This window comes from Bombina bombina, chromosome 2 (assembly GCF_027579735.1).
Source record: "Bombina bombina isolate aBomBom1 chromosome 2, aBomBom1.pri, whole genome shotgun sequence".
NCBI classification, from domain to species: Eukaryota; Metazoa; Chordata; class Amphibia; order Anura; family Bombinatoridae; genus Bombina; species Bombina bombina.
In genome coordinates, this window is record NC_069500.1 from 735,647,316 (window position 1) to 735,663,480 (window position 16,165).

The following is a 16,165-nucleotide window of genomic DNA, read 5'->3' on the forward strand; positions in this document are numbered from 1 at the left end:
TGTGTGTGTGTGTGTGTGTGTGTGTGTGTTTATTGTCTGGGCATATTTCACTTTATTGTTGCCCCCTCCCCCCCAAAAACAAATTCTGCAGATGCTAGAGTTGCCACCCGTCCCTTTAAATACAGAACACTTATAAGTTACACATGCTGCAGGATGTGCAGAGACGAATATGAATAGTGTTGTCCAGAAACACAATACATGTTCCACCCTGCAGCATGTGTAACTCATAAGTGCCCAGGAAAACATGGCTGAGGTGGCAACCCTAGCAGATGCCCATGCTACATAGATTTAGGAGGTAAGTGTGCACATGTTGGAAGTACTATAACAAAACTAGTGTTACATAGTGGTCCAGTCAGGTGCATGCTACTGAATATACCTTGATGTACTCTTCAACAAAGGATATCAAAAGAACAAAGTACAATTGATAATAAAAGTAAATAATGTGATTGAATATGCAACAACTGTCTGTTCTCCATCCTTGCAATATGGTCTTGGCTACTCCACTATGAAAGGACCAACACTATAAAAAGACAATGCAATAGCACTTTTAAATAAGAAGTGGAATATTTTCTGGCAAACTTCTAAATTAATCCAATTTCCCCTCAGCCTGTATCATGTGACAGCCATCAGCCAATTACAAAATGTATATACTTTTGCACATGCTAGGTAGAAACTGGTGCATCATAAAGTGTGTATATAAAAATAAAGTGCGTTTGAAAATGGAAGTATAATGGAAAGTTGTTTTTCAATTGCATGCTTTATCTGAATCATGAAACTTTATATTTTACTTTAAATGATTATGAAAACATAGCACAAGTGGATTCAATTTATAGGTTAGGGGAAAGCATACATAATTGAAAAGCTATTGCTTTTTCTCAATTGAATTTTAATTAAGCTCAGATCCAATAAAGCGAACATGATGCATTATTCTTCTCCAAAATAGTTTACTTTCATTAGTTCAACACATGTAAGTAACATAGTCCAATCATCTAAATACCTGTGCATCGGCTCCTCTTATCTATGCTCCGCTCTGTGGTTTCCCTCACAGTTTAAACTTTATAGATAGGTCCGCTTCAGCTGGCACAGACCACGCCCACTATACAACCACGCCCACATAGCAAATACCACGCCCTGCTGAAAGATCCCTATATCCAGCCCTGGATCCCTGCCCCTCTCTCTGTCCCGTGTCCTTCTCTGGTGTCACTATGTCCACCGCAACCCCTATCTTCGCAGAGGGAGAAACCTGCAAGTCTGCCTGGCATAATGCGACCGCTGGGTACGATGACACGGACACCCACCTGGAGATCCTGGGAAAGCCGGTGATGGAGAGGTGGGAGACCCCCTACATGCACAGTCTAGCCGGGGTGGCAGCCAGCAAAGGTATTTCTCTATAATGTATACGAGTATATTTATACTCTACATGTGATATACAGGTGTCAAGCACATGCATACATTTGTATGTTTGTAGCAAAGAAAACTATATACAGTATATATTTATATGTTTTAATACAAACTTGAAGTGCATGCATATGGTTGTCACTTGTATATCGCATGTGGGGAGAATCTATTTTTCCATGATTTCTATGTGGGGTTATTTTTATTCCATCTAAGTAAAGTGCATTACTGATCAATTTTGCTATTTTTTGTAAAGTGACAACAGTTGTATGTTTAATTACAAGGCAGCTATGAAGAGGGTGGCCTGAAATGGGCAGACATTGGGAAAAACCCTTTAAGGTCAGGTATTGAGGTTTTCCCTGTAACCCCAGGAAGGTATCCCGGAAAAACCAGATTCCTTGACAGCTGTGTGTCTCAGAATAGCTGTCTGCCCTGTTTGCTACATTTGGTAACAGCTGTGTGGCGGAGGAGGGGGCAGTTTCCTTCTCACTTTTTCTGCTCTTATTTTAGTTTTCAGCCCTGTGACTTTTTTTCTTTCTTTCAATTTTTATGCATTAGGATTTTAAATGGCACTTTTGTTATTTATTTTATAAATATAGTGTCTTCTCATTTATACTTCTATCTGCACTAAGTACAGTAAACCTTTCTCCCTATATTCAAATCCTCTTATTCCCACCATTTGCTCCATATGGCTTAGGCTAACCACAGCTCACCAACCCTGTACTGTATGTACCTCATTATAAAATAACCCCTCTAATTGTCTCAAAATTCCTTTACAAGATTCTCTCTGTTGCCCATATTACCCTTTGCACACAGTAGAAAAAACAGCCGTGTTAACATATTAAGTAGAATCCAGTGTCACAAACACACCGTGTGTACGTGATATGTGTCAGTATAAGGTTAAAGGGCAAAACAGAATGCACGCTGATTCTTACTGAAGATTACATAGTGATTAAAATTTTACTCTGTTATGATTCTCTAGAATATTTACTTATTGTGTACTTTTTATTTGCTTACAATTGCACACTTTTAGTTGGTGTGTGTATGTATTTATTTATTTATTTATTTATATATATATTACACACAAGATTCTGAGTCAAGATTTGATACAAGGTGTTACTATGAAATGTGTTTAATCTAGCTCCAAGATTGGAGCCACATTTTACTACAAATAAGTCTAAACGTGTCTTATTCACAGAATACTAAAATGAATGAAGTACATTTTATGATACAAAGATGGGATATTATAAATAGGAATGCCTAGAGAGCAATGGATTGGGATCTACTTTGTTTTGTGGTGCAATGTGCTTGTAGGTTTGTAAATCAAGGACATTGGAGTGTGATGCATTCCCAGAGTTTTTTCTTTACTCAGAATAAGTTGTTTTTTAACTTGGAGCAATAGCTGTGGCGCTCAGTATACACGTGCAAACACATCTGTTATTTTAACTTTATAATGTGGTTTAGCTTGCAACTCTAGGGAAAACAGGGACATCGTACAACAATTCTGTAGTGTACCAGTGAGGTGTTTTGAGACATACTGGTTGGCTGTGATCTTCTCTTGGGCACAACTGGGTTACAGCATTTATAAGGGTGAAGGTAGCAGAAACTTGTATACTTGTCCAATATTATCAATTGTTCTTGGGAGAATACTGGTCTACTGCAGAAATAGGTAACTAGTCAATAATTACACAATGTCTTACAGTTAGACACAATACTCAAAATTTCTTTCATGGTGCAAATATAGCATGCAATTTTAATCCACTTTCTATTATCATATTTTTTTGTTCTCTTGGTATCTGTTGTTGAAAAGCAGGAGCATAAGCTCAGGAGCGTGCACGTGTCTGTAGCACTATGTGGCAGCAGTTTCGTAAAATTAATTTGCAAAAGCACTAGATGGCAGCACTGTTTCCTGCCATGTAGTGCTCCTAGGTATTTCTTCAACAAAGAATACCATGGGAACAAAGCACATCTAATAAAAGTAAAATGGAAACATTTTTGAAATTGTATGCTTTGTCTGAATCTCATTAGAAAATGTTTGCATTTTCATATCCCTTTAAGTGGGACAGCTAAAGTAAAAATGTCCCCAAAGATATGAGAAGTGGTAGTATATATATATATATATATTGTATCAGTAATAAACGCTCCTAAATTCTGTGAGTTTCAACACTTACAAACATGCCGACTCTGGTTCGCAACTATTTTAATAAAGTCTTCACTTCTAAACTGCTATCATCCTCACCCGCTTTCCTGTCCTCTCTTCTGCAGGGGGTCGCGTGCTGGAGATTGGCTTTGGCATGGCAATAGCAGCCAGTAAATTGGAACAATACAACATAGAGGAACACTGGATTATTGAGTGTAATGATGGAGTATTCCAAAGGCTCCAGGAATGGGCCAAGAAACAGCCGCACAAGGTGACCTCTGCAGCATTATGGGAATAGCAATTTTTTTTTAAAGTGGGGGAGGGTAAGCTAGCGTAGCAAGTCAGTGGACTGTAAGCATACATTTATATTGAAGGGGCTGTGTATGGTGTCTGGGCATACATTTATATGGAAGGGGCTGTGTATGGTGTCTGGGCATACATTTATATGGAAGGGGCTGTGTATGGTGTCTGGGCATACATTTATATGGAAGGGGCTGTGTATGGTGTCTGGGCATACATTTATATGGAAGGGGCTGTGTATGGTGTCTGGGCATACATTTATATGGAAGGGGCTGTGTATGGTGTCTGGGCATACATTTATATGGAAGGGGCTGTGTATGGTGTCTGGGCATACATTTGGGAGCGAAGTGCCAGTGTTTTGTTTTTTGTGTGTGCTTGATCTGTTTTTAGATATTGGAATGCAAAAATATAAATTTGCTTTATTTTTAAACAAATAACCCTTTTCCATATTTAACCACTGAAAAGTTAGTCAGGCTACAGCAACATATGTGCCTCTCCAGAAGAGAATGCGAGTGGCGATTGGAGCATATGTACATATGGATGTTCCTAATTGGCTTAATTGTTGTATATTCATCTGGATTTTACAATCTAGCAAAATGATGATTTTATTATTATACACTAGAATGTCCAAAGCTTTGGAGAGTTGGGATGATAATAGATTCTAGAGGAAGTGGTGAATAGTAGGCATGAGAATAATTTCGTGTCCGGCATTCGTTTGTAAAATATGGCAGTAGGCGGTAGCATTCAGCTATTATTTGGTGCCAGATATGGGTGAATGTGGAACACACAAAAGTCTGGATTTGCACAAATCTTTGTTTGTTGCATTTTCACACAAATAAATCCGGCATCGTAAATAGCCGAATGCTGCCTGCGGCCATATTCAGTATTTGTTTATAAAACAAATACTGCTCATGCCTTGCAGAAAGTATTTTGTATAGTTTGAGTGTACAAAGCCTTGACCCTTACTCTCTGAATCTCCTCTTTAGATTGTACCTCTGAAAGGTCTGTGGGAGGATGTGGTGCCAACATTACAAGATGGGCATTTTGACGGTAAGAAGATCAAGCTTTATTTATTTATAAAATATTTTACCAGGAAGGATACATTGAGATTTCTCTCGTTTTCAAGTATGTCCTTTGTGATGTACCATATGTTCTTTATTTGTGGATCTCTCAAACTCACACTGGTTTACTTTCTCCATCTAGGAATTCTGTATGACACATACCCTCTGACTGAGGAAACCTGGCACACACATCAGTTTAACTTTATAAAGGTAACATTACAGCCATTCTGTGTGTGTGTATGTATGTATATATATATATATATATATATATATATATATATATATATATATATATATATATATATATATATATATATATTCCTAAAGGCAGGTAAAATGTCATTGTAAGACTAGCAACCCTGCACCTCTATCTGTCTAACAACCACAAAAGGTAATAAACACCCACTTAAAGTACTGGTTGAGACCCACAGAGCACTACTGGTCCCGAGCAGAAACTGCCGCAGACCCATTAAGCAGAAGTTTCCTTTTGCAGGGTTGCTAGTCTTAAAATTGCATGCTCTAATAATTAATTGGAGTATGGAACTTTTTAAGTATTATGGCCCTTTAAAGAAACATTAAAGAAACAAATTCCAAATTATTATATCATTACTTAGCACTTCTGATTTGTTAAATATCTTTATATCTTAGTTTCTAATACTTGTGGCACTTGCATTGCAAATTTTGGTATTTTAAAGGGACATTAAACCCACATTTTTTATTTCATGATTTAGAAAGAACATACAACTTTCAAATTTGCTTCATTTTCTTGATATCCTTTGCTGAACAGCATATCTAGATATGCTCAGTAGCTGCTGATTGGTAGAGGCACATAGATGTCTTGTGTGATTGGCTCACCCATGTGCATTGCTATTTCTTCAACAAATGATATCTAAAGAATGAAGCAAATTCATTTATAGAAGTAAATTGGAATGTTGTTTAAAATTGTATTCTGTGTCTGAATCATGAAAGAAAAATGTGGGGTTTAGTGTCCTTTTAACTCCGTAGAGAAGTGTGGAAAGAAGGTCTTGGCCTTTGCAGACAGTGCACCATGATTTTTCTTATTACAATAGTGTGTGTTTATTTTTACCTGGCCAGAATGTCTTTGTAACAGAAATAGATAAAGCATGATCAGTGAAGTTTATTGGGCTTTATAAAACTGTTTTTCTTTATTAGAAAACAACAAAACAGTGATACACCTTTTAAGGGCAATCGGGTTCTAGTGACATTTTTATATTTTTTACAGTGATCTATTTTTGTTTCTTCTACTTATGTAGAAACGAACACGTATGTAGTGTCTAATGCCACTGAATTATCTTTCCTATATCTGCAGAATCATGCTTACCGGCTTCTTAAACCTGGAGGAGTCCTCACATACTGCAATTTGACATCTTGGGGAGAGCTACTCAAGACCAAATACACTGATATTGAGAAAATGTTCCAGGTAAGAAATAGTTTATCCCCATGTTTCCCCTGTCTTATCTAGATAAAATACCACTTGTCATGTTGTACCAGAGTCTTGCTGAGAAGGCTATATGTTGAGCCCCTATATTCACGTCATGCATCAATTATGCTCCTGACACCCCCTACTTTGTTTATTCTTCAACATGGAACTGTAGGGTCAAACTTGTATATTTACCTTTTAAAGGGACATTAAACGCATCTTGCCTCTGTGTGTGCAAATAAATGATGATGATCTCTTGGGAGTGTTTAATTACCCTTTTAAGAATGGCATGTGTACTTAATGGGGGTGTATTGAAAGTAAAGTTATTCATTTTCTTAACACATTCTGTATACTGTACAATACATTTGTATTCTTATTCTAGACGCCATAAAACACATTGGTTTCACACTATAAGAATCATTGAAATTGATGTTCCTGTACCACTATGCATCCTTCATATTTTGTGCATTGTTGGGCTGGATAGGTCCCTGTGAGTTATAGCACCTGTACTGATGTATGGCTGTGCAAGACTTTGTAATTATTTTATTACAGTGCATCTCACACTCACTATACAATTTCAGGGGAAAGTCTGAAATGAAAGGATACTGTACTTTAAATTGGTTTGCCCTTAATCAGTTTTCAATGACCTGCTATACCAGGTGCAGAGTATAAAATGCATGAGAAACTGCTCATTTCAGTTTTATTGTATATAAAATAGCGTTTTTTGTTCATTAAAACAACCCATTAAAAAGGCATGTTTTTTTTTTTTTTTTTTTTTTTTTTTCCATTGCAAGCTCAGCCAGACCTTGTTATCTTTTAACTATAGATAAACCCAGATACTTCCTTATCTCTCTTTATACTAAAAACCCAATACTGAGGACCCTATAATCAAAAACTTGCTGCCATGGAGAGAAATCGGTCTCTGGGGTGTTTTTAGACTTAATATTGTAATATTCCTTCACATACAGAACCATGCATAGTTAGAAACATCTCTCAAGGTAAAAGACATCAGTATTCTTATTTTCAGTATAGCTTTCAAGAACCCTTTTAAATGACAAGATAAAAGTAAAGGAGATATAGTTATATATAGAAAATTAAAAATAATAATAAAATATAACAAACAGTGGGACACACACTTGTGGAGTGCAAAGTGTTGTAACAATATTACTTGGATATATATAACCTCTGGATAAAAAACCTCTGAATGGAAAGCAACACAAGTACCCCCTATTGCACAATTTGTATCAGAAATGATAAATCAAATGATATTGGAACAATACAATATACCACCAGAAGCAGAGAAAATATTAAAGTTTTTTTTTTTCAAGTGGTTAGAGGCACAGCCAATAAGTACTCAACTCCAAATTAATAAACACTTAGTTAAATCAAATATAGTAAAATATTGGATAAATATGAACGAACTACCGAATGTTTGGAGTATTACACTGTAAGCTATGAGATATGTGGCCCTCGGGCCACCCCCCCCGGCACGCCTCAGGGCATTTGTATACGTCTTCCCCTAGAGCAGAGCTTTCCAAACTTGTTATGTTGGTCACACACTTTTTAGACCTACATCATTTCGCAACACAGTAATTCAGTTGTACTAGTAAAAAGGAGGTTAAACTAACTTGTTTTAAGAGATACAGACACATACATAAATTATATAATAATGAAATCTATTTACAAGTAACAGTATGTATGTGCAAGAATTAAAAAAATGTTTAATACCACTAATAGCTACTTACTATTTTAATGGGATTTATGAGGTTGATGGGATGAACACAGTTTCTGAATATTTGGGGGAATATTAGATAAAGACACTCGCATTTCATCATCAAGAATGTTTAAGCTTCCACTTCCTATCCATATATCAAGAGCAGGAGTAGCAATGCACTACTGGGAGCTAGTTGCCAACCCCCCCCCCCCCCACACTGACTTCAGCTCAGCATTTAAGCTGCCGCCCTCCGAGCTCGGTGAGTCCGATTGACTACTGCCCGCGCTGCAAACACACTGCTGTCCCACTCACTGACTACACATGCAGTCACAAGCCAATTAAGGAGACTACATGTGCCGCCAATGGGAATAGTTTCAGTTCCCACTGAGCTGCGCCAATAGGTTAAGATGATCTGTATCAATCACATGTCAACCATGTGATATGCGTGGCAGGCGGAAAGTCAGAAACCAAAAAAAAAAATTAAAAACAATTTGTGCTGAAGCTGGGACACACTTACACACTGCTGCCGACACACTAGTGTGTCCCGACACAGTTTGAAAAGCACTGACCTAGAGTATATTGAAAGATGGTTCAATGCTGAGAGAATTCCCTAGCTGTTGTGCAATAGAATAGAAATGTCAATTAGTTTGCTAGGCCCATATCTATCAAATGATATTAAAAGGATTATGAGAAGTGCTACTATCTAAGGGGAAGCAATGTCAAAGTCCAGCTGCTGGATGTCCCTGGCATCGTTTGTTTTTTGTCCATCTTTTTGTTTGTTGTGTTTTTTTTTTGTCAATATGTCGATAGACATCCGAACAGAGTGTGGACTTAGAATGTATTATTTGTAAGTTGTATGATATACAGAATAATGATGTATAGGTACGTTAAGTAGTTTTTTTCCCCTGATGTAAACCCTGTATAAAACAACAAAAAAGAAAGTAAAAAAAAAAAAACCTCTGAATAAACTTCCTGGGCTTAGCAAACATATATCAGTCACCAAAATGGAGCCACTACAAAGGGTGTTCTACAGATGTCAAATCCCAGTAGATCTCATGAGATTAGTTTTCCTTCTGTTTGAAGATGGTAAACTTGATGAAGTTAGGAGCATAGAAAATCCCAGGTGCTGCTTGAATTAAAAATGAGTTGCAAACGTTTCTCTGTGTTGCTTGATATCTGGTGGGATAAAAGACAAGCGCAACCCAGATTCAAAGTAGTAGAAATATTTATTATAAAAACCCACTGCGCATATATATGCACTTACAAGAGGGAAGATTTAAAAATACAATCTTTGGCTTTCTCAGATCACTGAGGTCCTTCATGATCTAATAAAAGCCTTCTGTTAGATTATACCAATAAAAGTACTGGCCTGAATCGCTAGCCTGGATCAGGCAAAAAAAAGTTGTGAAGAAACTAAATTTATCACCACTTATAGTGTAGGAGCTCAGTCTATAAAAACTGCATTACATAAACACTGGGATGTTTTAAAATCAGATCCCATCTTAGGAAAGAATCTACCAGATAGACCTAGTGTGATTTTTTTTTTTTTTTTTTTTTATTAAAGGAGTCAGAACTTAAAGAATATTCTAGCACCCTCCAAACTTAAACCAATAGTAGCAGTCCAGTCTGTAGGTAAAAAGGCCAATACGTTGTCCGGATGGTTAACTGAGTAATAGTTTGTAGAAATGTAAAATATTAAATTGTTGCTTATGCCCACTTATTCAATCAGGGAGCATGTTTAAATTTTTGTGACTTGTCATAATTATTAAAGTTAAATGCAGCATGGGTTGCAATACTACTTATGCGGTATACTTGCATGCGGCTGTGATTTGATTTACATATATTGTCACTCAAGAATTCTGCAATAATCTAGTGTGTGTATCACATCTACCCACTGTATCTTGCTGTATTAAACAACCTTCCATACAAGTACTCCGGCCTCTTTAACGGCAAGGGGGAAAAAGTACAATTTTAAAGGTAATTTACACAAAAACCAGGCAAAATAAGTGAAAGTGGCAATTTTTTTAGAATCCCTTAAACATAACACAATCTGCTCTTTGGGCTTCCCACACCAAGTAATCTTTCACAACTATGTGAGATGTTCTTAAATGTCTTTATCCACTTACAGGAGACACAGATTCCTCAACTTTTGGAAGCTGGTTTCAAGAGTGAGAATATCAGCACTAGTGTGATGGACTTGATCCCTCCTGCAGACTGTAGATATTACTCCTTCCCTAAGATGATCACACCATCTATTTTCAAAGTCTGAGCAGAGCTGGAGACTATCAAGATGCAAAACGTAGGGCAAGTCTAGCTAACTCTTCACCTTTTTTATAAAAAAAAAAAATCACAACCAGTGACTTGGGATTCCTAATCGATTTCTACATTTTAGACTGTTCAAACCTTCACTGACCAAGAGGCCTGCAACACATTGCATGAGAACCTACCTATAGCAAGCCTCTCTCCCAGCGAGGATATGTGAATTGTATGTTTATAAAATGTTTAATAAAGATATGCTTATTTGAATTGTAGACTCTGATTATTGTGTTGGGTAAACATTTCTGGCTTAAAGGGAAATTAAAAACGAATGCTAGATGGAGAGCAGATGTTGTCAGACTATTTGCGCATGCGATCAGTAGCAATAACCAAGATGGCTGCTGAGTGTTTTAGTTAATAATGCGCATACAACTCAATTAAGTAGGAAGTGTGCACGTGATGTTACCCTATAGACAGTAATCTGACTATTCAAATTAAATGGTCGCAACTAATTCGCTATTGGGTAGGACTCGGAAACTCATTTTATTAAAACTCTACCTACTTTTAAGGGTGGTTTGTTGAGTCATAGGCACAGGAAAAAATATTGCATTTCGTATAACAAACACTATATTTTAAAATTGCAAACTGTCCTATAAAAGTTTGTTCAAGGTGTGAAACCCGTTTTCAAAAGACTTCCTCTTCAGCCCCCACAATTGTTAAAACTTTGATGCTTCCAGTCTGCAAATTGAATCAAGCTACACCATTTGTTTTTAAAACTTTATCTTGTAGACACAATTTAATGAAAATTAAATATTTGTCCATGAGAAGGTAACCAGACTTTGGCCAGGAAGAACCCCTGCTCTTTGTAAACACAAAAGAGAAACACAGGTGGAGTCCCATTGTCTAGAAACTATTGTCAATGGAATTACAAACAAATGGGCCCTCACTCATATGTTAATGAGACTGCCAGGCTACTCCCATAAGCAAAAGACAATGTTTGTTTGGAAAAGAAATAAAAATTTTATATACAGGTTAAAGAAAAGGCTAGAATTGTATGTAAAAATTGTTACACAAATTGTGTTCCAATGCTGTACAAATAATTAACTGGTTACCAGTGTATATATTAACCACATGTTTGAATGTATAGATAAGTTAAATATGGAATTAAGTATATGCAATAACCAGTATGGTATGTGTATATATAGCTGTGCTCATAAGTTTACATACCCTAGCAGAAATTATGATTTATTGGTCATTTTTCAGAGAATATGAATGATGGCACAAACTTTTCTTTCACTCATGGTTAGTGTTTGGCTGAAGCCATTTATTATCAATCAACTGTGTTTACTCTTTTTAAATCATAATGACAACAGAAACTACCCAAATGACCCTGATCAAAAGTTTACATACCCCAGTTCTTAATACCGTGTATTGCCCCCTTTAACATCAATGACAGCTTGAAGTCTTTTGTATTTGTGGATGAGGCTCTTTATCTTCTCAGATGGTAAAGCTGCCCATTCTTCCTGGCAAAAAGCCTCCAGTTCCTGTAAATTATTGGGCTGTCTTGCATGAACTGCATGTTTGAGATCTCCCCAGAGTGGCTCAATGATATTGAGGTCAGGAGACTGAGATGGCCACTCCCGAACCGTCACTTTATTCTGCTGTAGCCAATGACGGGTTGACTTGGTCTTGTGTTTAGGATCATGTTGGAATGTCCAAATATGTCCCATGCGCAGCTTCCCGGGCTGATGAATGCAAATTTTACTCCAGTATTTTTTGATAACATACTGCATTCATCTTGCCATCAATTCTGACCAAATTTCCTGTGCTTTTGTAGCTCACACATCCCCCAAAACAGCGATCCACCTCTGTGTTTAACAGTAGGAATGGTGTACCTTTCATCATAGGCCTTGTTGACTCCTCTCCAAATGTAGCGTTTATGGTTGTGGCCAAAAAGCTCAATTTTGGTCTCATCACTCCAAATTACTTTGTGCCAGAAGGTTTGAGACTTGTCTCTGTGCTGTTTGGCATATTGTAAGCGGGATACTTTGTGGCATTTGTGTAGTAATGGCTTTCTTCTGATGACTCCACCATGCAGCCCTTCTTTCTTAAAGTGCCTCCTTATTATGAATCTTGAAACAGCCACACCACATGTTTTCAGAGAGTCCTGTATTTCACCTGAAGTTACTTGGGGATTTTCCTGGCAGTTGTGGCTGAAATTTTAGTTGGTCTACCTGACCGTGGTTTGGTTTCAACAGAACCCCTCATTTTCCACTTCTTGATTAGAGTTTGAATACGGCTGATTGGCATTCTCAATTCCTTGGGTATCTTTTTATATTCTTTTCCTGTTTTATACAGTTCAACTACCTTTTCCCGCATATACTTTGACAATTCTTTTGCTTTCCCCATGACTCAGAATCCAGAAACGTCAGTGCAGCACTGGATGAAAGATCCAAGGCAAGGGTTTGTCAGGAGTCCAGAAACTCATTGACTTTTTATACACATACACTAATTACAAGCAAACATATCACAGGTGAGGATGGTTACATTTTAATAGCTATTCAAACCCATTTGTGTCAACTTGTGTGCATGTTATCAGGCCAAAATCACCAGGGTATGTAAACTCTTGATTAGGGTCATTTGGGTAGTTTCTGTTGTCATGATTTAAAAAGAGTAAACAGTTGATTGATAAGAAATTGCTTCAGCCAAACCCTAACCATGAGTGAAAGAAAAGTTTTTATATTCTCTGAAAAATGGCTAAGAAATCATAAATTCTGCCAGGGTATGTAAACGTATGAGCACAACTGTGTATTTGTGTGTGTATGTGTATATATATATATATATATATATATATATATATATATATATATATATATATATATATGTGTATGTATGTATGTATGTATGTATATATAAAAATTTTTTTTTTTTTTTTTTATAAATAAGTATCTATATAAATTATGAGGATTTAATTTTAAACTGGTACATTTTAGTTAAACAAAAATATTAAACAAATATATGGAGATTGATGTATATATAAATATCTATGTTAAAGCCTATGTATACCTCATTTTAAATAAGGTTTATGAGAGTAACCATATGCCCAACTTTAAAAGACAATGCCCAAATGATAAGCCATGAAGATATATATATATATATATATATATATATATATATATATATATATATATATATATATATATATATATATATATATATATATATATATATATATATATATATATATATATATATATATATATATATATATATATATATATATAGGTACTGGAAGGAATAGTGTGCCCACTTAAAAACAAGCTTAGGGATAGGTTCTTATAGCAATGTTTGCAGAGATATAAATAACATTTAAGGTGTTTTATCAAAAACCATAAGTAAAACGTTTAGTCTCTGGATTCACTGAAAAACAAAAGTCTTTATGCAACTTGGTAATAATCACAGCAATGTTTATCCAATAGGGTTTGTTTTCGCTACTTACAGGGCAAACCCTCAATCCTATGAGGTAAGTGTAGGGCGTAATACAGGTGATGCTCACAGGATAATGTCACTCCATCTGGAGATTCTGTTTCATATATCGAACTCCACCTTTAATATCTTCAGAACGAAATCCACCCAATCTGGAATATGGCAGTCGTCCCCAAAAGAAGGCAAAGACTCTTTTTTGCAGGATCTTTTATGTGGATATTCACCCCAATGGTTTACTCGATGTTATAAAAGGAAGAGAAGATGGCAAAACATAGTGTGATATTGTTTATTGATTAGTGCATATAAAATATGTTAGCCAAATGAACACTTACAATAAAAAAAACCAATGATTATGAGGTAACTTAAAAACATATAATCCAACAATTCCAAGAAGCGACAAGGATGGTATATCTGTTTCTCCTAATTGTAACAAGGTCTGATGAAGAAGGAGCTGAAATTAGCGACTCCCTTCGAAACACGTAAGGTTACGCCAGGGCTAACATAAGAAGCCCCTTTTTTTTCTGCCGGACTTTTTACTCTCAGATTCTTTGTTACCCTACCTTGTTACAATTAGGAGAAACAGATATACCATCCTTGTCGCTTCTTGGAATTGTTGGATTATATGTTTTTAAGTTACCTCATAATCATTGGGTTTTTTTTATTGTAAGTGTTCATTTGGCTAATATTTTATATGCACTAATCAATAAACAATATCACACTATGTTTTGCCATCTTCTCTTCCTTTTATAACATCGAGTAAACCATTGGGGTGAATATCCACATAAAAGAGTCTTTGCCTTCTTTTGGGGACGACTGCCATATTCCAGATTGGGTGGATTTCGTTCTGAAGATATTAAAGGTGGAGTTCGATATATGAAACAGAATCTCCAGATGGAGTGACATTATCCTGTGAGCATCACCTGTATTACGCCCTACACTTACCTCATAGGATTGAGGGTGTGTCCTGTAAGTAGCGAAAACAAACCCTATTGGATACACATTGCTGTGATTATTACCAAGTTGCATAAAGACTCTTGTTTTTCAGTGAATCCAGAGACTAAACGTTTTACTTATAGTTTTTGAAAAAACACCTTACATGTTATTTATATCTCTGCAAACATTGCTATGAGACCCTATCCCTAAGCTTATTTATACAGTAATTACCATTGTTTTTAAGTGGGCACACTAACAGGCGCAGTATTAGTATTCCTTCCAGTACCCCTTCTCACACCCATTTCTTTTATCTAAGGGATTACCTAGAAAGGGTTCTCCCGCCCACTGGTAGGTTATTTGCAGCAGCCAGTTTGTGGTGTCTCAACTTAAACATTCGTCTGCACCCACTTATATAGCGTTTGTTTATTTTTATTATCTAAGAGCAGCAATTTACACTCTCCCTATATTTATATCGGCACTTAGAGTGTATCATTTGTACCAATATAACTTTTTACTTAATTGCTCTAGAATAATAAATAATTTTTGTATGTATTTACTCACATACAATAAATTGTTTTAGATATATTCAATTGTTCTATTTTTATTAAATATATCCACTCGCGCTAATATATAAGTGCGTGTGCATCCTATGCTCAAATTTATTACTCTGAATCTATTTTATGTATCCAAATTGATTATACATCCAACTGAGATTGTGCGCACTCAGGGAGCTTGTACTAGTTGCATTTACATTCTACTTGTTACACTATATATATATTTTATACATTTATGTGTAATCAGCCCCTATAAATACAAGCTTACCCCTTTAGGTAAATTAAATATATAAAATTCTACAAAAATATTAACTAAATAAAAATTAAATGTAAGAAATAGTTCACTTTCATGGCACAACTCACAATTGCCATCTTGTGGCCAGTTAGCAAAATAACAACCAGCTATATTTAACATTTGGTGAATTATTCCCAAAAAGTTCATTAGTATTCATCCAATCACAGAGTTACAAATATTCACACATCAGTGAATGGCTGTTAGAGATCAGGGCGGAGTTACAATTCAGGATAAATTGGGACACAGGATACCCACAAAGGATCTTACACTGAAAGCACTGTCCAAAAATTCCCTGAAAGAATCCTAGTGGTACCCATCTTATATTTTTGATATCCTTGGAAACGTTTTGCCTGTTTTTCCTGTGGACTAAGAGATTCTGTGGGACCAGATACAGTGGGAACATACAGCTTGACTAGAGGCTTGGAGAGCAAATATTTGTGGAGAAGTATAAAAAGTCTTTACTTATATTTAAGCAGTTATTGCATTTAAAGTCTTTATTGAGATATGCATGATATACATTATAAGCCCATTTATTTATATATACAGGTATGTGTGTGTGTATATATATATATATATATATATATATATAT

The 16,165-nt window shown here is 35.9% G+C and overlaps 1 protein-coding gene across 1 annotated transcript; it reads left to right on the forward strand.

Annotated features, from left to right (window-relative positions):
• The first annotated feature begins 1,156 nt into the window (after nucleotides 1-1,156).
• On the forward strand, nucleotides 1,157-10,577 carry GAMT (guanidinoacetate N-methyltransferase). Its single transcript, XM_053702785.1, has 7 exons — nucleotides 1,157-1,380; nucleotides 3,661-3,806; nucleotides 4,822-4,885; nucleotides 5,039-5,106; nucleotides 6,227-6,337; nucleotides 10,180-10,350; nucleotides 10,444-10,577. Exons 1-6 carry the CDS (start codon nucleotides 1,206-1,208, stop codon nucleotides 10,318-10,320), a joined length of 705 nt encoding a protein of 234 aa, XP_053558760.1. The 5' UTR covers nucleotides 1,157-1,205; the 3' UTR covers nucleotides 10,321-10,350; nucleotides 10,444-10,577.
• Nucleotides 10,578-16,165: the final 5,588 nt, after the last annotated feature.